This window comes from Primulina eburnea, chromosome 6, assembly GCF_022965805.1.
Source record: "Primulina eburnea isolate SZY01 chromosome 6, ASM2296580v1, whole genome shotgun sequence".
Classification (NCBI taxonomy): domain Eukaryota; kingdom Viridiplantae; phylum Streptophyta; class Magnoliopsida; order Lamiales; family Gesneriaceae; genus Primulina; species Primulina eburnea.
In genome coordinates this window covers 28,607,464-28,627,559 of record NC_133106.1, presented here as the reverse complement: position 1 = coordinate 28,627,559, position 20,096 = coordinate 28,607,464, and the positions used below count along the sequence as shown (strand labels likewise).

Sequence of the window (20,096 nt, the reverse complement as noted above, 5' to 3'; positions counted from 1 at the left end):
TTGTAAAAAAAATCAGTTTATACAATAGATATGCAGATGAAAGCGTTAACAAAGAAAAAAAAAATTCATACATCTACGGCGCAAGGCATTATGCAAGAGTTTTGACATCGGTAATTACGCATAGCTTCGCAGCCGAATTTTATCAAATTTTACCTTCAACAAACCTTCAGATTACTTCAGATCTGTGCTAGAAATGAGGATTTGGTTGTTCCATCTCGATTTCGAAAATCTTCAGCACAGGACAAAAGCAACACTGTACGTAAGATTTCGTTGTGTAAGAAGACCACTGCAAGTGGATAACAAGCAGGGTATTTTGTGATAAAAAGTTGGGTACCCGGATAGTCTATCATTCATGATTCAGGATTAGTTTCCACGTCAAAAAGACTGTCACAATTAGTCATTATAGCGTAAAAGTTGTTTACTAAAATCTAAAATTCCTACGTACCAAACTGGTTAAGAGTTTCAGTGTAAACAGTAAAATAAGTCATAGCTGAAGTGAGTTGCTACAAACTGCTGTTGTAAAATAAATTTTTTTTAGTAAATTCATTCTTAAGTGGAAGAAGAGAATAAGTAGATCTATAAGAGTAGTTATTGATATCAATCCAACTGCACAAGAAGAACATCTAGTCAATCCTGATCATAAGAAGATGAGTTCGTAGGGGGCACTAGATAGAAGAGCCTCGAGAGGAGAATCTTGCTGATTGTCGTTGATTATCAACATATTCAACAATAAAATCCAGATTTCTTTAGACCTATCTACCAGTTGAACAGAAATCATCCACAGAGCTAGTCATTGGAAATTCATCCACACTTATTAGAATTTGTAGAGAAATGCTTGATGAATTTTTGCAGGTTATTTTTATTTTATAGCTAGAACTTAAGAAGATATATGAGGCATTAACTTATTCTAGTTGGATGGATGTTATGTAAAATGAACTTAATTAATTTGATTGAAATTAGGTTGACAACCCAAATTTTCATTGATAATGTAATTGCATATTTACTTTCAAAAGATAATTTTATCCTTTTAATTTTTTTTACTGTTATTTGTCCATATTGAGTTTAATTTATACTTACAAGTTTTCCGACAACTATCTTATTGTGTGTGCATGACAATATTTGGTACAAGATCTACTAATATGATCCTCACTCAACATCGTTTGAAAAACTCAAAATAATGACACACGGGAATAATATTTAAAATCTTAAATTTTCCTAGGACCTAAAAATCAAACAAGAGGCAGAATTAATAAATAATAACGATTTATTTAGCATATGACATAATAAAAACGACACAGACGATAAGAACATGATCTTTTGAAAAGAACTCCGACCCGTTGCTAATCTAAGTAAGAACCTCGGTGTATGATTCCGTCTACCTGTTTTCTATGATTGAGACAACAACCTATGCATATGAAATCGCACGTCGACCATCACTTATGTCAAAATAACAAAACTTACATAACCATAATGGGTTTTGATGAAACTTTAAATCACCTTTTAAATAGCCGAATAAGCTTAATTATGAAAATAAAAAAAAAATACTAATTGAACTCATCAACAATCTATTAAATGAATAACGATTTTAAAACATTAAAAGAAATTATAAAAACACTCTTGCCATTGGATTTATATGGTCTCACACTCAATCTTCTAACTTTCCCAATCCATGTATTTCATCCAATTTTGCGCAATCATTGCTTCGATGTCATCTAAAAACATCAAGTTATTTCTTCGTGGCTCATGTGTGATATCATATCATATCATATATTCGATGAAAAAAAAATATCAAAGTTAAATATCCAAATCCCAAGTTTTTTTCATGATTATCGATATGGTTGTCTTTCACTGATTATAAACATGTCCGAGATTTAATTTATAGATTATATATTTATCGTGACTTGAAATATATATTTTATTTATGTGGTTGATTTCTGGAGTATGCCTATTTTCTGTATCAGTTGCTTGTTATCTATAAGAAATAATAATAAATAAATTTAAAATTTTCCCCATATTTTTCACATCTATTAGTTATGATCCAGACCCAGAATCTTATCGTAAGTTTTCCAAATACAAAAAAAAAATGAAATAGGTGAAAAATGCTTCAAATCCAATCGAGATCGAACTTTTAGCCCATTTGGTCTCACTCCTGCCCTAATTATTCGGAGCCCTAGTTCGATTGCCCACTCCCCCGTGTATGTATTAAAAAAACTAGCGGTCTAATTCAGGTTTTAAACATTGATTGATATTTGATAATGATTTTGAAACCGATACAAATGAGTATCATATGTTAAAGTTGAATTTTATAAACTAACTACTTTAATGTGTTGGAAGGCTAAATTCTTTGTTCGATCACAATTGTTTGGGGTAGTTCCCGATTTAGTCATAAACGGATATAATGAGCCGATTTAGTCCCAAATGTTTCAAAAAGTTTTCCCAATCCAATTTTTTCGTTAGTTTGCGGTTAAACTAAACAGAAGAGAATGATTTGCAAATCACTTTGTAAAAGGAAAAATCCCCAAAAAACTCATAGCCTCTCTACGCTCTAAAAATCCCAGAAATCCCCAACCTCCACCATCTTTCTCTGTCATCAAGGTATGTACGCAATTGCTCCTAGGTAACAATTTTTTTATTTGCACGTGAAATCGAAGTAGCGTGAATTCATTGATAGAGATATTAGCTTGAATGTAAGTTGACTGTAATTCTTGAAATCGTGAAATCGAAGGATCGTGAATTCTTAGAAATATAATAGCATCTTTATTAGCTTGAAATTGAGCTAAATTTTTTTCGTTGATGATGGTCAATTCCAGTTTATGATTGGCAATTCTATTTTTTTTTAATTGGTCAAATATTTCATTTCTTTTGAAAGTTTTTTTGTTAAGAATTTTGTATCTTATCGAAGTATCGGTTCGGTTGATAATGGGCAATTCCAGTTTATTTTAATTGTTCAAATATATGATTCTCACACGTAAGCTAATTGCTTGTTATTTATTAGCAGCCGAAAGTAACATCTGTGAAATCAAAATGGTGAGCTTCATTTTTTTAAATTTTTTTGTGAAATTATATTATGTTGTTTGCTTGTGTGAAATACTTAATTGTTTTTATATTTTTGTTGTAATATAGGGTAAAACACATGTAGTTTTTATTGGACGTAAACTCGGAGTGTGTGAGACTTGGGAAGAGGCAGAAAAGCAAGTCAATAAATTTAGCAGCGCATCCCATAGGTCATTATTGAGTAGGGAGGGGGCTATAAAATCTTTTGATTCTTATATGGACACGCAAGCTCCAGTGCAAGCTTCTTCCTCTACCAATACTGTCGAAGAAACATCGAACACAACTTCTAGTGGAAATTCAGATGCAAGTGCAAGTACAAAACCCACTCCAGCTGGAAAATAGGTAAATTGACCGAGGCACTATCAAATTTAGTGAAGATAACGGAGGATATAAAACAACAAATCGAATCTCTAAAGAATAGTGGTGATGACAACTGATGAATTGTATTGAGCATGTTGTAGTATCTTGTAACCTTTTAATGGATTGTATCGAGCACACAATATTATTTTGTAAACTTTTAATGGAATGTATTGAGTGCACAATGGATTGTAGAGAATTGAATCCAATATTATTTTGTAACCTTTCATATTAAGTTTGGTCCTTATGTTTTCAAAGGTTTATTTTTTTTAACAATTGAGGTGCTAAACTTGATCCCATTGGTTCCAACTCCATACTTTCAAAATAAGAGTACCACCAACTTAACCTCAACCAAATAGCACAAACTTAACCTGAACCAAAATAGCACAAACTTTTCCATACTTTCAATTCAAAGTAAGACTCTTACCGACAAAAATTACAACATCTTGTTAATGAAAGTAAGACTACTACCGAAAAATATGGACGTCGAAAAACAAAATACAAGTCCCAGACACAAAATCAATTGTCCTACTAGATCCTTCAGACAAGGTAGACTTCATGGAGGATCGTAGTTGTGAGACAGTCGTGAAGTTGACCCCGTCTTTTATAAAAATAGGTTCCTTCAAATTCATCGGTCGATTACCCTATAAAAAACATACATTTATTGCCTATTATTGAAGAAATTTTATACAAATATACATTTCAAAGAATTTACATTTATCAATGATATTGAACTTAAGCTTATATGAATATGATCAGCAACGTCTTGTGGTCTTCTCACATGTAGTTTCATAGGTACACAAATAATAATTTTCGTAAACAACACAAAAACAATGAAATAAACCAAATATGTTTACATGTACTTTTTCTTTTCTTATTTTTTGTGTCACGGTCTTTTGTCGGACGTCTTCATTCCCCTTACAAGTCTTTTGATTATGTCCTGATCCACCACATAATTTGCATTTATTGAACTTTTTTACGCCTTTCAACTTATTTCGAGAAGAAGGGGGAGGTTCATCTGGTTCTCTTCTTCGCAATTTGGTCTTCCAAGTTTTTGTTTGTGAATTGGAGGTAATGGAGGAGGAAAATTACATTCAGGCCACAAACATGGACCATTGGTATGCATTATGGACATTGCATAACATCTTTTATAGGTGTCCATCAGGTAATAAGAATGGACATACATTTCTGGATCCTCTTTTTTGCACCAAATGGCGCATACAGCGTACTTGCAAGGAATGCCAGTCAAATCATATCTCCTACAACTGCATGACCTAATCGACATGTCAACTGAATGTTGATCACGTATATCATCCGACCTTAGTATTTGGTAATGCATCTCATCGGACTTCATTGGGAAATACCTAACAGCCTCCATATAGATCTTTACCAACACATCGTTGATGTTTGGACAAATTCAACCCTTCCATTTTTTTACCTTCTCTCTATTAACTTGAAATTTGTCCATCAAAAGATTCCGTATTGTTTCAAACATATCTATCACTGGCTTTTCTCTGGCATCTAATATAATGTTGTTAAAAGTTTCACACATGTTGTTCAATAAGATGTCAGATTTAGGGGAGGTGCTGAAATATGCCCTAGAGCATTGATTTTCATGCTTCTTAGCAAGCCATTCATATGCATTTTCATCAATATCTTTTATCTCATTCATTTGAACTCGAAAATATTCAATTCTTGTCGCTTTTGCCGCAGCCTAAAAGGTGATCTTAACATCTAAACTCTTGAATCCAGCATGTTTCATATTTCTGTGTAAGTGTCGGACACAAAATCTATGCTCTGCATCTGGAAATAAAGATTCAAGTGCTGGAATCAAACCTTTTTGCTTATCTTACATAAATGTAAAGTCATGTTGAGCACCACTAGTCCCAAGGTCTTCATCTAAGATCCGGAGAAACCATGTCCAAATATCTTTTGTTTCACGTTCATCCAACGCGTAACATATTGGGAATGTGTTGTTATTCGGATCTAACCCCACAACTACTAGCAATTGTCCACCATGTTGTTCCTTTAAGAATCATCCATCAACACAATGACTCGGCGACATGCATCCTTAAATCCTTGCTTACACTCTGAAAAAAAACGTATAATCTTTGGAAACTTGGCCTTCTTCCTCAAGAATTGCATTTCACGATTTCAAGAATTACAGTCAACTTACATTCAAGCTATTATCTCTATCAATAAATTCATGCTACTTTGATTTCACGTGCAAATAAAAAATTGTTACCAGGAGCAATTGCGTACATATCTTGATGACAAAGAGATATGGATGAAGTTGGGGATTTCTGGGGATTTTTAGAGCGTAGAGAGGCTAGGAGTTTTTTGGGGATTTTTCTTTTATAAAGTGATTTGCAAACCATTCTCTTTTGTTTAGTTTAACCGCAAACTAACGGAGAAAATGGATTGAGAAAATTTTTGAAACATTTGGGACTAAATTGACTCATTATATTTGTTTAGGACTAAATCGAGAGCTACCCCAAACAATTGTGACTTAACCGAGAATTTAGCCTCTTTCAAAACCTAAAAAATATCTAAAAACATATCCACATTTTTTTTTATCAATTTAATTACTCAGTATTTCTCTTCAAATCAATTTTAAACATTGAAAAAAAGTAGTTAGATACATGTGAGAAACTTTATTCATTTAAAATTTATTTCTCAGCTCTTTTTATCTTTCTTGCACATATTTATCAATTTCAATCATGTCTCAATGATTTTGTAAAATAACTTAATTAAACTAAATATTTTGAAAACAAGTATTTATAATTTTAAATTTTTTCAGTAAAATTATTTCGAATAATCATGTACAGTTCGGGTATAATTTTTTTTAAAAAAATTGTGATTAAAATCGATACCGTTAGTGGTTGAAATTTTGAAAAATATTTTTTAGTCAATGAACAAGCTATTTCATATTAACGATCACAAATTGACGTGGTTGAATTCTTTTTTGCACAAGAACATAACATTCCTCGGATAAAATCAAAAAGTCTTTTTAAATCACAAGTAAGAATTTTATTCAAAGTGAAATATAAATGGCATTTGCATGTTTGTCAAAATTAGGACTTAAGTTATGTGTTTTATTTATTTATTTTTGGCAAATTAAGTTGTTCATTATTTTTATTCTTTTATTTTTGTGACATTGTTTGTTTACGTAACATACAACACATCAGTACTGATCAGAGTCATATCATCCTTGTATGTGCATTCTTAAGGAAAAATTATAATATCCCAAAAATTAGGATAACATTTGAAAAAAAAAAAAAAAACAAGCTAGTTTTCAAATGTAATAAATATACAAGATTATGAATAACCAACTCATCATGGGATATTGTGTTTTTTTTTTTTTAACTCTCTAACTTGTCAAACATAGTTTTGTTAGTCAACATAATATAATTAAGGCAAAAACTTATGTGAGACGGTCTCACAGGATATTATTTGTGAGACGGATATCTTATTTGGGTCACCCATAAAAGAGTATTACTTTTTATACTAAGAGTACTATTTTTTATTGTGAATATGAGTATTGTTGACCAGTCTCACAGATTATGATCCGTGAGACGGTCTCACATGAGACCCACTCATTAATTAATACAAAATACATTGATTATTTGCAATTCAAAATTTTAAACTTGATTAAAATATAAAATGAACCTAGACGTAATAGGTCTAGTATCATATTAAAACAAAATAAATCGATAATAGATTAACTAAGTTTCTCCTGGAGTTAGATTAACTTCACACTCTAAAGATAGTTCGTCTGTCAAAACCGCTACATCGACATATAGACAAACCAAAAACTAACAAACAAAATGTTGCAATATATAATAAAATAACATCATAAATATAATTCAACAAAACTAATTTGTATAAGAAAGATAATAAAACAAACAAACTGATACATGTAATAAAGTATAATTTTCTTAAAACAAAATTCGTCATCTCCACGAGGTACTTGATGATCCATAGAGACGTTTGTTTTGATAATGATACAATGGTCGAATCAGTAGCAAATTAAGCACCAATTCATTATTCCGAATTACTCAAATCATATGTACCTTTATTTTATTATCAAAACTCAATGGAGACCAAACAAAAAGCTGCAATATTTAATCTAAGAGAAAATGGACGCACTTACTTATAAGCTCAAAAAAGTCACACCAAAAAGCATTCAAGAGTGTGGAAAGTAAAAATTCACGTTAACTCAAGAATATGATAAGCAAAAAACATTCTCATATTACGCAATTTTTCATTAAAACTTTAATTTTAGTTTCATTTTACAACAAATTTTAGTCTTTTAAAGTCGTCATTTTGATAAGTTAGATGATGAAAATAGAAAACCAATAAATCTAGACGATGAAATTAATATCGAAATTTTCCCAATAATTATATACTCTCTTTTCATGTGACTAAAAATTTATTTCCTTTGGGTTGTCTTTCATCTCACGGTCTTTTCTCTGTTCTCAGTCTTCCATTAGATCTCAACCCTACCCCATATTCGCACGCACAACTAGGGTTTTTGGCGTTTGCTATTTTCAAAAATTTCCCGATTTACTGTCTAATTCTCTCTGGGTTATTTTCCTAATTAACTGAATAGTATTTATTTGCTTCTAATTTTTTTTTCTTGAATTTTGGTAGACCTATAGCATGAATCGGTTGCCAAAATTATTGTATTCTGAAATTGGTTCTTCCTACTCTTTGTTTTGTCCATTACTCCATTATGCCCAAGTTAATTTTTTCAGTGTACTTACACTCCTTTCTTAAATGAAATTTGGCTCCAACTTCTGGGCCTTACAGTTTTCGCTTTGTGAGTTTATTTGTGTTGTTGTTATAGCTTCTTCTTCTTCTTTAATTGAACTTTTGGGTGACGAGGATATGAAACAGGCGAGTTTTCGGTATGCGAGTGAGTTTTAAGCGAAAAAGCGATTTTCTCTCTTTTTGGAGGCTAAAAATTCTGGGTTTTTGTGAATTTAATTAAGTTTTCCAGTAGCGAAATATGATAGCGGAGAAACCTAGTTGGATAAAGCATGGGGGCACCCAGATATTCTCCATTGATATTCAGCCCGGTGGCCTCAGGTTTGCCACAGGTGGAGGTGATCATAAGGTTTATTTTCCTTAACTGGTATACGTTGGTGTCCCTATTTCTTTCTATCTTAATTTCTTTTCTTTCTGGTAAGAAATTTTCCAGAAAGATTAATATTTGGAGTCTAGGACTATATAACGTTTTCCATCATGTGTCTTCCAAATTAATTTCGATTTTCTTAAGTAAGTTTTTTATGCTTACAATTACTGTTTGTTTTCCAAACTAGACTGAACGTTCTACTGAACCATTGATTAGTCGCTAAAGAATATGTCGTGAATCTTCTCCCCAGGACCTTTGAATCTCTTAATTATTTTTGTGATATGATGCAGAAAGTGGGATGCTTATTATTTACCATTTCTAGATGTGATAAGAGTCATGATTAAACCTGCTCTAGTTTATTGCAGCTATCTATGGGTTTTGACATCAGTTAACTGGGAAATGAATAACTTTGAAAAGGAAGTAGCTTCTATTTGAAGTGTGTGTGAACTAGTCGTGATGGCCTAATAGGCAACATGCTTTGTTCATTAGGTTTTATGTTTTCTCGTGTTAAATAAAGTAATCATTGCTGTATGTTCAGGTTCGCATTTGGAACATGAAACATGTTGGCAAGGAATTGGCATCAGACGATTCAGCACCTAAACTTCTGGCAACTTTGCGTGATCATTTTGGTTCGGTTAACTGTGTTAGATGGGCTAAACATGGTCGCTATGTTGCATCTGGATCGGATGATCAAGTTGTTCTTATCCATGAGAGGAAGCCTGGTTCAGGAACAACGGAGTTTGGCAGTGGAGAGCCACCGGATGTTGAAAATTGGAAAGTTTCAATTACTTTGAGAGGACACACAGCGGATGTGGTAATAATAGTCTCTTAATTGTATATCTCGAATCTCAAATTTTTTCACTTGTCTTCGAGTTATCTACTAGAGGTTGCAGAAGAGGAAGCTTTTGATACAACTTACAACTAAAAATCACTTGATATGATAACATCAAATAGATTGTCAATTTTGTCACATCTATAGTTTGCCATTAGTCTGTTTGATTTTTAACCAAGGGGTTGATTCTTTTCCATGCCTAAAGTAGGTGGATCTTAACTGGTCTCCTGATGACTCAGCACTTGCTAGTGGAAGTCTTGATAATACAATTCATATTTGGGACATGAATAATGGCATCTGTACTGCTGTTCTTCGAGGTCACTCAAGCCTGGTCAAAGGAGTTGTTTGGGATCCAATTGGTTCATTCATAGCGAGCCAATCAGATGACAAGACTGTAATAATTTGGCGAACTACTGATTGGAGTCTCGCGCACCGAACTGATGGTCATTGGTCAAAATCTGTATGTTAACCATGTACTGAGATGAACCCTTGTTTGTTTTCTAGTGTTTCCATGTTCCCTTACCTGCTGTACGATGTCATTTTGCAGCTTGGATCCACCTTCTTCAGGCGGCTCGACTGGTCACCTTGTGGCCATTTCATTACTACAACTCATGGTTATCAAAAGCCTAGGCATTCTGCACCTGTTCTTGAAAGAGGCGATTGGTCTGCCACTTTTGATTTCTTGGGGCACAACGCTCCAATTATCGTTGTCAAGTTCAACCGTTTAATGTTTAGAAGGAGTTCCTCCAGTTTTCGGGACTTAAAAGCTGCATCATTTGGGTGGAATAATGGTACTTCTAAGACCGAGGGAAAAGATTTTCAGCCATACAATATTATTGCTATAGGAAGTCAGGACCGCAATATAACTGTGTGGACCACAGCAAGCCCTCGTCCTCTCTTTGTGGCTAAGCATTTCTTTACTCAAAGTGTTGTTGATCTATCTTGGTAATTTTACTCTTCAGTGTCTATAAGTTCATTTTTTGGAATGTGTTCCAGTTATGCATGGAGTTGCATTCCTGAATTGCATAATTCCTGTTCCCCTGTTCATGCTTACTATATTGAAGGTTGTCTGTGTGCAGGGGCCCTGATGGATATTCACTGATTGCTTGTTCTTTGGATGGGACAGTCGCAACATTTCATTTTGATGCAAATGAACTTGGGCATGCATTAACTGATGCTGAATTAAATGATTTGAAGAGAAATCGCTATGGTGATGTCAAAGGCCGGCATGGAAACTTGGCTGAAACTCCAGCACAGTTAGTGCTGGAAGCAGCATCTATGAAGCAATCTGCCAGTAAAAAAGTGAATTTAGTTGTCCCAGAGAAGCAGCCATCTTTAAAACTTTCAACCGATATAGTTTTGGCTACAAAAAACAACAAGACCCATGCCGACAATGGAAAGAAAATCAAAGACGCAGTCATTGATGGGTCAAATAAAGGAACTTGTGCTCGTATGTCAATTCCTGTAAAGCAAAAAGAATATAGACGCCCTGACGGTCGAAGGAGGATAATACCTGAAGCTGTCGGAGTTCCTGTACAACAGGAAAGAATGCCTGTTGATGATCAGTCTGAATCTCTTGAATTTTCTACAAAATCTTTACATCACATGAAGGATGACGGTGGTGGACCTATAGAAGCATCCATCAGAAAATCTGCGAGCAAAAATGCTGATTTGAGAGAGAGATTCGGTATAATGGCTAGGGCAAGTATAAGTGAAAGTTTGGTCATTGAGAAGGTTCCTGCCACTGGGATTGATGAAGGAAGAACAATTGTTGAACAGGCTGGTCATGTAGTGTCTGGTAGTATTCTTTCAATTAGAGTGTTTGATAAGAAAGAAGGGGAAGGCTCATTGCCTGTGTGCTTGGAAGCTAGTCCGATAGAGCATTCTGTAAATGACATTATAGGGGCCGGAAGTACTTTTTTTATGAAAGAAACGGAACTATCTTGTACACGTGGAACTCAAAATCTTTGGTCCGATAGGATTTCTGGAAAGGTCACAGTTCTTGCTGGAAATGTGAACTTTTGGGCTGTTGGTTGTGAAGATGGATGCCTGCAGGTTAGCACAATAGTAGTTCTCACTTCCCAGTGTCATTACATTAAGTTGAATCATTTGATTGATTTTACGTGCTGCCGAGCTCCAAATTCCAATCGGTAGCTTGTGTTCACTATTTAGTACCAAAATATCATTTGGGTTTTGAACTTTAACATTTAAACTTCTGAAAATTCCAATTGTTTTCCTTTTAGAATCTGTCAGAATTTTTTTTACTGCATCAGTTTTTGACTGGTTTCATTATTTCTGATTGTCTTATATGTGGTTTGTTTAATTCACTTTACCATAAAATCTTACCCTCTCCCAAATTATATGGTTTAACAAATAACACTTGTGAAATGTTAATATTTATTTTTTTGGAAAGGTTTATACTAAGTCCGGTAGACGTGCCATGCCAACCATTATGATGGGATCTTCTGCTGTATTTATTGATTGTGATGAATTTTGGAAATTGCTGGTTGTCACGAGGATGGGGTCCTTGTATGTTTGGGATCTCTTCAACAGGAAATGTTTCCTCCATGACTCCTTGGTTCCTCTGATAACTATAGATTCGAAGTCCAATCCTAAAAACACTGGTAACCTGGTTTCTTGTAGTTGATTCTATAGAAGTTCTATGGCTCTGTAAACAATGCTGAAATTTTAACTATTGTCAATTTGAAGTCATTTTGCGCTGTAGATTGATGGCTCTAAATATTTTTCCTTTTTTTAATGAACTCTAGTTACAATCAAGGTTATATCAGCAAAACTATCCAAATCTGGTAGTCCCCTTGTTGTTTTGGCTACACGTCATGCGTACCTCTATGATACTAGTCTAATGTGTTGGTTGAGAGTGGCGGACGATTTTTTTCCCACATCTTGGAACCTGGGCTTAGCTCATGGTGGCGAGCTGGCCGGATTGCAGGTTGATGTCAGGAAATTTCTTGCCCGGAAACCCGGGTGGAGCAGGTTTGTCTATGATTCTTGATCTTGAATCTTCAAATTGAGCTTTCAAAGATAGCCGTAATTTTGGCAAAATATAATTGGTGATACAACCTTCAAAGAGTACATAAATTTAACCTTTGAAACTTCTTATGAAACATTCTGATCGAGTCTCGTGTTATTTACCTGTGTTAATGCATCCTGATTCCTTTTGGCCATGGTTATTTGCGTTTGTACTGCTTTATTTAGTGGGTGGGTGGTTCTTTATGCTTTTTGCATGAGCTTTATCTCAAATTGTTGCCTTACTGTAGAGCGACCGATGATGGAGTGCAGACACGTGCTCATTTGGAAGCTCAACTGGCATCTGCACTGGCTTTGAAGTCTCCAATGGAATATCGCCAATGCCTTATCTCTTATGTTCGCTTTTTAGCAAGGTGTGTTTTTTTACTGGTATATTGTCCTATCACTCAATCTGATTGCTGATATCATGTTCCTATGATGACCTGTTAATAAAGGATAATCAGGTTTTTATTCGGTGAGCTCTTAGAATAATCTTCCAATGGTATTCATTTTTTTCCTTTTTCTTTTTTTGTTATTAGATAATCAATTAAAGCTAGCTTTATAGAATTGGAAGAGTATTATGGTGTGGACTTGCAGTGTCACATTTTTTGGGAAACCAAAAATGTTTTACGGGAGATTGCAAAGGATGAGTTGGGGAAGTTAATAAAACTTGTGTGAAATATCGGATCAAAAAATATATTTTAGTAATGTTTGGTTTTATTTTTGGGTTGTTTCTCGTAAATTTTTTCTCTGAAAATTTATTTGTTTTATATTCCTACACTTTTGACAAAATTAAATTTGTATTTGTTATGCTAAAAAATATAAATTGTTGGGGAGCTGTACGTAGCTACAATTACCTCTACTACATTGTGTGGTTGGCTATTTTAATCGTTGTGCTTGAGGTATTATATAATATCAAATCTCGAGTTAAAATCATTACGGACAAATATAGGTTTGGGTATAGCAGCAAACATATTTTCTTAAAAAAAGTTTTGATCTGTCATTTATGTTTTCTAGCATATTGACTAGCTTTCATGATAATCTAAAAACTTCTAAATATTTTCAATGTAGAGAGGCAGACGAGTCCCGTCTAAGAGAAATTTGTGAAAATTTTCTTGGACCTCCGGTTGGAATGGCTGAAGCTGGATCTTCAAATCTCAAGACACGAGAATGGGATCCTTCTGTTCTTGTAAGGCCTTTTCCCACTCTTAGTTATTGGAGGCATTCGCTGAATTTAATTGGATATTACTTTCTTTGCAATTTGCATTTTTTTAGTTGATCTCAGTAGTCTTGGGCTTGTGTCTTCATCTTTTTACCTTCTGTAATCGTATTGATTTACATGCTCCATTTCAGGGAATGGACAAACATAAGCTCCTGCGAGATGACATTCTTCCATCAATGGCATCCAACCGAAAAGTTCAACGTTTGCTTAATGAGTTCATGGATCGCCTGTCTGAATATGAATCTGCTGAGACAACCTTAGAAGAAAAGAATCTCAAATCTGCAATTTGCCCAACAAATTCAAATTCAAATTCAAATTCAACAGCTGTAGATAAAACGAATCCCATTGAACCTGTTAGTCATCCAGTCGAGCCAACTTCAGAAACAACTGAGCTATTAGATGATATACGTCCAATAACCACTCATAAAGATTCCATTATCGAAGACTTGAATCAAGAACGAACAGGAGGACAACCCACACCAGAGAAAATGAATCTGGGTTCTCATCCCACGGATCCATTGGAGTCTGACACCTAATCAGGCCAAGAGAAGGATTCTTGACTTGAAAATTTGTTAGGTGATTCTACGACGTACTTTTACAATCGTGCATAGTTTTCTTTGGATTATCATATGATAGCAGATAGCTTCTTACCATTGAACACACAGTCCCTAGGTCTAATAGGTGAAATGGTGTGGGATCTTGAATTCTGTGCAAGACGACTATGTTAAAGGTCGAGCAGGAGCAGTTTTTGGGTATTTTGTAGAAAGGTTGTCTAACAAATTTGAATTAATTCTAAGGGTAGAACGCTTTTTTTCCCCCTTTTCTGTTCATAAGTTTACCAAATAGTTGACTTGTTTCTTGTACTATTTTTTCATGGTGAAATGTAAAGTTTAATTGTTCTGATTGTAAAATTATTCTATTAATGTCATTTTATTACCAAAAAAATTGTTCTCTTTGTTCAATTATTGTCCATGCAACCTCATGGCACCGACGATCACTCCTTGTCTTCTTCGACCCCGGGCTTCACAAAGTAGTTCTTTAATCACGAGTATGCATATTTATAGTTGAAATATTTCAACGGTTGGATAATGTTTTTCAACGATCATCTATACTTGTTATTGAAAAATGATCTTGTTACTATAAGCATAGTATTTTATAATAAATTACATTTAACGTCTCTTAGAGTTTTCCGACTTCAGCTTTTGTAGCTTCTGAAAAGTTGATTGAATTTGGACATTTTGAGAAAAAAAATGTCATTCAAAGTTGGTAGGATATTGTGTCATAATACGCTAACAGAACCAGATTGAGTTCAACTTATCCTCCTTGAATTTCCCATATCTTACTGGTTGTAGTTCGGTTGGACTATAATGGTTATTTGTGCATTTATTTAATAATACATGGTCCGGTTCGAAGACATTATGTAGCTTGAGTTGATAGCGATTCTTTGAACGGCCTGACTTGATCAAGCAGTCAGAAAACTTGAAAATACAAAAGATAAGCAGGTGGATCCTGAAATAACTCGATGTTGTTATTTTGTCAATCAACAAAACTTAGGGTAATATAAATATTCTAACATCCTCCACCCCTAAAGTCCTACGTGAACTGAATTTTGCTATTGTTAATCAGTTTTCCTTAAATTTCTTGATTTAGTTTTCTATTTTTTGTAGCTTACCGAGAGAATTATAACTAACGATGGATTTGAGATATCGTTTGATTGTAGAAGTCAAATTTTAAGTTGGCACAATTTCATTCTTGGCAACTCCGCAGTTTTTTTCAAAAAATCTATATTTTTAGGCCAAAAAAATAAATCTAATTAAGCTCTAATAATATTAAAATAATATTTTTAACAAACGATCATCGTCATGACTGGTACAACCGGTTCTTGATTTGTTTTGAACGGTTCTGATCATAAAAACAGTTATTAGACTTGGTCTAAACTGGACCGATTTGGTCCGATTTTAAAAACAATGATGAGAGAAACTATCAATCCGTCCACCAGAAGCAATTTTTCATATATTTCAATACTATTAGATCATATAGATCTTCTGCATTTTAATAGAATTTGACATTATGCATTGAAGATCTAATGATTAAAATTTCACCATATTATAAGATGAGAAATACGTAGCATGAAAAATCGAGACCGAACGAACGATATCTTAGGATATAAACAAATGGAATTAAACCAACTACAAAGCTATATTTTTATATTTATTTTTGAACTTGAATTTTACCAATGCACTTGAAACTCGAATAATGAATAGTCACCGCGCCTCCAAGACTATGTTTGGATGATGTAGATGAGCTCTTGACTAAGCGTTATGAGTTCGATTGTCCCTTCCAATTTTGTTTCGCTCGAGCTTGTCGAATACGGTTTGCCCAATGCAGTTATCTGCCTAACGTGATTTGCATGATATTGTATTAATCCATAAGATTACCCAACGCACACTAAAGATAGTGCTTGCGACTCACCGAATCATATAATAAAAGAAAACACTTAAATTGTTCTCGATATTACTTAGTTTGATTTTGTACGATTCAAACTATTATTTTCTAAATGGTCAAATTTCATGCTGACTTCGTTAGTTTTTGAATTTTAAATATTTCTATAAACAAAATTAATAAATCTTACAAGCATATGGAAAAAAATAGTTAAGATTCAAGGGCAGCTCTAAAATATATATAAATATAAGTTTAATTTTAATTACTAATCGAATAATATTGAAATCCAATGATTTACTTCTATTGTTTATTAATGATTATTTATTGACGAAAACGTTCCTTTCAAATTTGTTCTTATCTTTTATTTATATATTAAGATTTTAAATATATTTTTCTCATTTTATTTTTTCGTTTAAAAAATAGATTGTACAAGCATACAACGTGTGTGTCCAAATACTAATATTATATATACTATGTATAAAGAGGGAGGAGGTAAGACCGAAAAAATGGTATGGCCTCATTTTGTTTTTCCTTTTACTTTTTTTTTTATTTTACAATTTTTTCCTTTTTTTATGGCAATTTCAAAAATTACCAAAATTCAACTGAGCAATTTTTAAAATTTAAACTACAAAATAAAGTTTTAAAAAATAAGATAATATACAAGCACTCAACGAATGCATCAGATCACTAATATTATATTGACAAAAACTTGCGTGAGACGGTCACATGTCGTATTTTGTGAGATATATCTCTTATTTAGGTCATCCAGGGAAAAAAATATTACTTTTTATGCTAAGAATATTACTTTTATTGTGAATATCAGTAGGATTGACCCCTCTAATAAGAGACATACTCTATTATATTATGAGCTTATTTGGATTAAAAATCTAGACTAAGAAAACCGTTTTATTTTAATTTTTTTTATAATTTATATGTGTTTGGAAGAAGTTTTTAATGTTATAAAATAATACTTAATTAAGTTTAAATAATTTTTTCCCAAAAGCCCAAATTTGGAGCTTTTAAAGAGAATTTCAATTAAAACAACACTTAAAACATATTTGTAACCAAATGCTTAAGAAAATCATTTATTCCATTAAGTTTTATAAATTTAAAAATAATTTTTTTTATCTATATATCCAAACATTAATAAATGATTATTTTTATTTTAAAAGAATATTTTGAAAAATTCAACTTGAGAAACCACTTTTTGAATCAAATAAACCCGAATAACAAACCCAAGGGGGTACGGCAAAAAGCTTACGGCAGAATGACCTAAGCCCTAACTATAAATACCAAGTCCAAATCTCCCTTTTCTCAGTTAAACCCTAGCAGTAGCTGCAAATTCCGGAATTGCAGGTGATTCTCATCTCCTTTTTCGCACTATAATTATCCAGATTCTGGAATTTTTTGTCTAAGAATTACGTAAATTAATTTTGATTTTGTCATTGATTCGAGTAGAGATGAAGATTCTTGCAGCTTACTTGTTGGCGGTGCTGGGTGGCAACACCTATCCCTCCGCCGATGATTTGAAAGATATTCTCTGCTCAGGTTATTCTTCCCGTCCGTGTGTATGATTGATGCTTTGTGATATCTACGTTTCAACATTTTTATATTCTTCGCTCTGATATTTTATCTATCTTCGATTTAAATTTGGATTAGTGTTGTAGTTTTTGAACCCAAATACATACACGGATGTACTTTTGTGATCTTCGTGTGACCCATTGGAATCACTATTAGTATATCCATGAAGTTTATTTCCTTTTCATGTGATTTGTTTGATGTCGATCATTCTTTATATTTAAAGGTGAAGTAAAATGTTTTTGCTGTTGCATTGTGTAGCTTGCTTGGATTTTCGATGAATCATGAGATTGAAATTGACTTCAATTGCTTCTTGAAACTTATTTAACAATTCTTAAAGATGTTTTTCTTGATAAAATATTTTTTGCCTTTTGAATTGATGAATTTGAATGCGAATTCTATAATATCCAATTGATCACCTTATACTTGTCCATAGTAGCTTTTAAAAATTATTGAATGATCTAAAATATTTATTGGAGTTCAAGAACTCACAAGAACCTTTAGCATATGGATTTTCAAATTCATGGTCAGGAAAATCTGAGCAGCTTAGAAATCATATCTGAATTTTAAATTAAATGTCGGGGAGGTATACCATAATAATTTGTTTTAGCTTTTACTGAAAGAATTTGTAGCCACAACTTTGAAAAAATTCAAAGTGGCAATAAATACATAGGACCAAAAGAAATGCAATTTACTTGCTGTTAAATTGAATTGTTCGGCATAAAATTTCAGAAATTGTGAAAAAATGCAAAAACTTTAATTTGAACCGCACCTGAAACGCAAGTTGGGTCTTTGAGGCGCATCAGGACGTGTGATTAAGGCCCAAGCGTTCATATCATCAGAAGACTGCAACTTGACATGTGACCAGGCGTGAAGGCTGCTTGGATTGTCACCAACCACAGAAATTGAGCTTGACTAGATCTTTAGCCTATCCGCATACCTTGTGCGCAATTAAGTTTTATTTTAATGATATGTTTCTATCTTCTTGGTGAATTAGGGTTGTACATTTGGTTTCTTATAATTTAATGTTTTTCAATGTTAAATGTGTAACACAATGCTGTTTGATTGATGGAGCATGAGTTGCCACTGAGTTTTTTAGCATCTCGTTTATAATAATCAAACCTCTATTTCGATCAGTTGGTGCTGAAGCTGGTGATGACAGAATTGAGTTCTTTCTATCTCAAGTGAAGGGCAAAGATATAACCGAGTTGATTGCTGCTGGAAGGGAAAAGCTTGCTTCTGTACCAGCTGGAGGTGGTGGAGTTGCTGTTGCTGCACCAACCAGTGATGCGGGTGGTGCCGCTGTGCCTGTTGCAGCTGCAGCAAAGAAAGAAGAGAAGGTAGAAGAGAAAGAAGAGTCTGATGATGTAAGTTATCATATTGCATTGTTATGCGAAGTAATATATAACTACGTTTTCCCGAATTTATGATCTTCCTAGGATGATCTTCCAAGTCTGCTGCCTAATATGTTCTCTGGTTTTGTTGCAGGATATGGGCTTCAGTCTCTTCGACTGAAGAACTCAGACTCAGTTATGTTTCAAATACGCTTATTTTCTTGCTCCTTTGTTTTTTGTAGTAGTAGAGATTTTCAATCTATGCCGCTCTTTGAAAGATTCTCAGGCGATTTTGATCAAGATTTTGATGCGTAATATTTTTTACGTTTTACCCTCTATCTGTTTTTTTTAAATTTAATGTCCGGAGGTCAATTAACGAAAAAAATTACAAAAAAGTCATAAAGAGTTTTTTTTTTTTTTTTTTATATTTTTTTATTTTATGAATGTTGATTGTTTGTTGCCATATCAAACGAAAAAAAATACGCAAAAGTCGTAAAGAAAATAGTTTAAAACTTTTAAGATATTATTTCAATAAAAATATTTAATTTTATATTAAAGATGAAACTTAAAAAATCAATTTTTTTACGTATTAAGTGCTGAGTCTGGTTGACAATAAATTTGATAACCTTCATTTCTCTTGTTTTTTGGCCAAATTATTGCGATATAGGTTAGTTTTTTGTGAGGCAATTTCATATGAGTTGTTGTGATTGAATATTTACTTGAGTTTAATGATGTGATCTTTATGCTTAACAATGTTACATAAGACAAATAACTAATATCACAATCAAACAAATCATATATAATTTCAATACCAACAAATATATTTTGAATAAAAAACCATATATCCAAGTAATCTTAATAACAAATAGAACTTAATTATAATAAATAAATAAAAATACACTCTAAGATGTTAAAAACATTTCAAATACTAGTTTTAATTTTCCAAAAAACTGATAGGCTGGCCCACCTTGTCATGCCTCAACCTGCGACTCAAACGAGCTGGTCTGTTTTGTGGTAGAGTAGATGCTACTTGTGGGGGCAGTGTCTTCACAGGATCTCAGCCATTGATTTTATATGGTGATTAAATCTGGGCATTTGATCACTTCATGAGGT

The 20,096-nt window shown here is 33.2% G+C and overlaps 2 protein-coding genes across 5 annotated transcripts; both read left to right on the top strand.

The window, feature by feature from the left end:
* The first annotated feature begins 7,860 nt into the window (after window positions 1-7,860).
* Window positions 7,861-14,546, top strand: LOC140834072 (protein HIRA-like). 3 transcript variants are annotated; one of them, XM_073198690.1, is made up of 10 exons: window positions 7,861-8,530; window positions 9,087-9,362; window positions 9,589-9,840; window positions 9,928-10,325; window positions 10,460-11,435; window positions 11,794-12,004; window positions 12,149-12,374; window positions 12,659-12,781; window positions 13,479-13,596; window positions 13,761-14,545. In XM_073198690.1, exons 1-10 carry the CDS (start codon window positions 8,423-8,425, stop codon window positions 14,163-14,165), a joined length of 3,093 nt encoding a protein of 1,030 aa, XP_073054791.1. In that variant the 5' UTR covers window positions 7,861-8,422; the 3' UTR covers window positions 14,166-14,545. The 3 variants fall into 3 exon arrangements, with proteins under 3 accessions (XP_073054791.1, XP_073054792.1, XP_073054793.1); XM_073198691.1 differs by having other exon boundaries at window positions 8,414-8,548; window positions 13,761-14,546; XM_073198692.1 differs by lacking the exon at window positions 7,861-8,530 and having other exon boundaries at window positions 9,147-9,362; window positions 9,586-9,840.
* A 2,769-nt stretch (window positions 14,547-17,315) lies between these two features.
* Window positions 17,316-19,319, top strand: LOC140833420 (large ribosomal subunit protein P2-like). Of its 2 annotated transcripts, none has more exons than XM_073197760.1 (4): window positions 17,316-17,427; window positions 17,530-17,619; window positions 18,787-19,046; window positions 19,089-19,319. In XM_073197760.1, the coding sequence occupies exons 2-4, from the start codon at window positions 17,532-17,534 to the stop codon at window positions 19,296-19,298; spliced, it is 558 nt and encodes a 185-aa protein (XP_073053861.1). In that variant the 5' UTR covers window positions 17,316-17,427; window positions 17,530-17,531; the 3' UTR covers window positions 19,299-19,319. The 2 variants fall into 2 exon arrangements, with proteins under 2 accessions (XP_073053861.1, XP_073053862.1); XM_073197761.1 differs by having other exon boundaries at window positions 18,787-19,016; window positions 19,138-19,283.
* Window positions 19,320-20,096: the final 777 nt, after the last annotated feature.

Coding starts and splice junctions, on each gene's coding strand:
- LOC140834072 (XM_073198690.1), top strand. CDS start 8,423: ATGATAGCGGAGAAACCTAGTTGGATAAAGCATGGGGGCACCCAGATA. Junction 9,363..9,588: donor GAGGACACACAGCGGATGTG/GTAATAATAGTC, acceptor TGCCTAAAGTAG/GTGGATCTTAACTGGTCTCC. Junction 12,375..12,658: donor CGGAAACCCGGGTGGAGCAG/GTTTGTCTATGA, acceptor GCCTTACTGTAG/AGCGACCGATGATGGAGTGC.
- LOC140833420 (XM_073197760.1), top strand. CDS start 17,532: ATGAAGATTCTTGCAGCTTACTTGTTGGCGGTGCTGGGTGGCAACACC. Junction 17,620..18,786: donor GAAAGATATTCTCTGCTCAG/GTTATTCTTCCC, acceptor TATTTCGATCAG/TTGGTGCTGAAGCTGGTGAT. Junction 19,047..19,088: donor ATATTGCATTGTTATGCGAA/GTAATATATAAC, acceptor TGATCTTCCTAG/GATGATCTTCCAAGTCTGCT.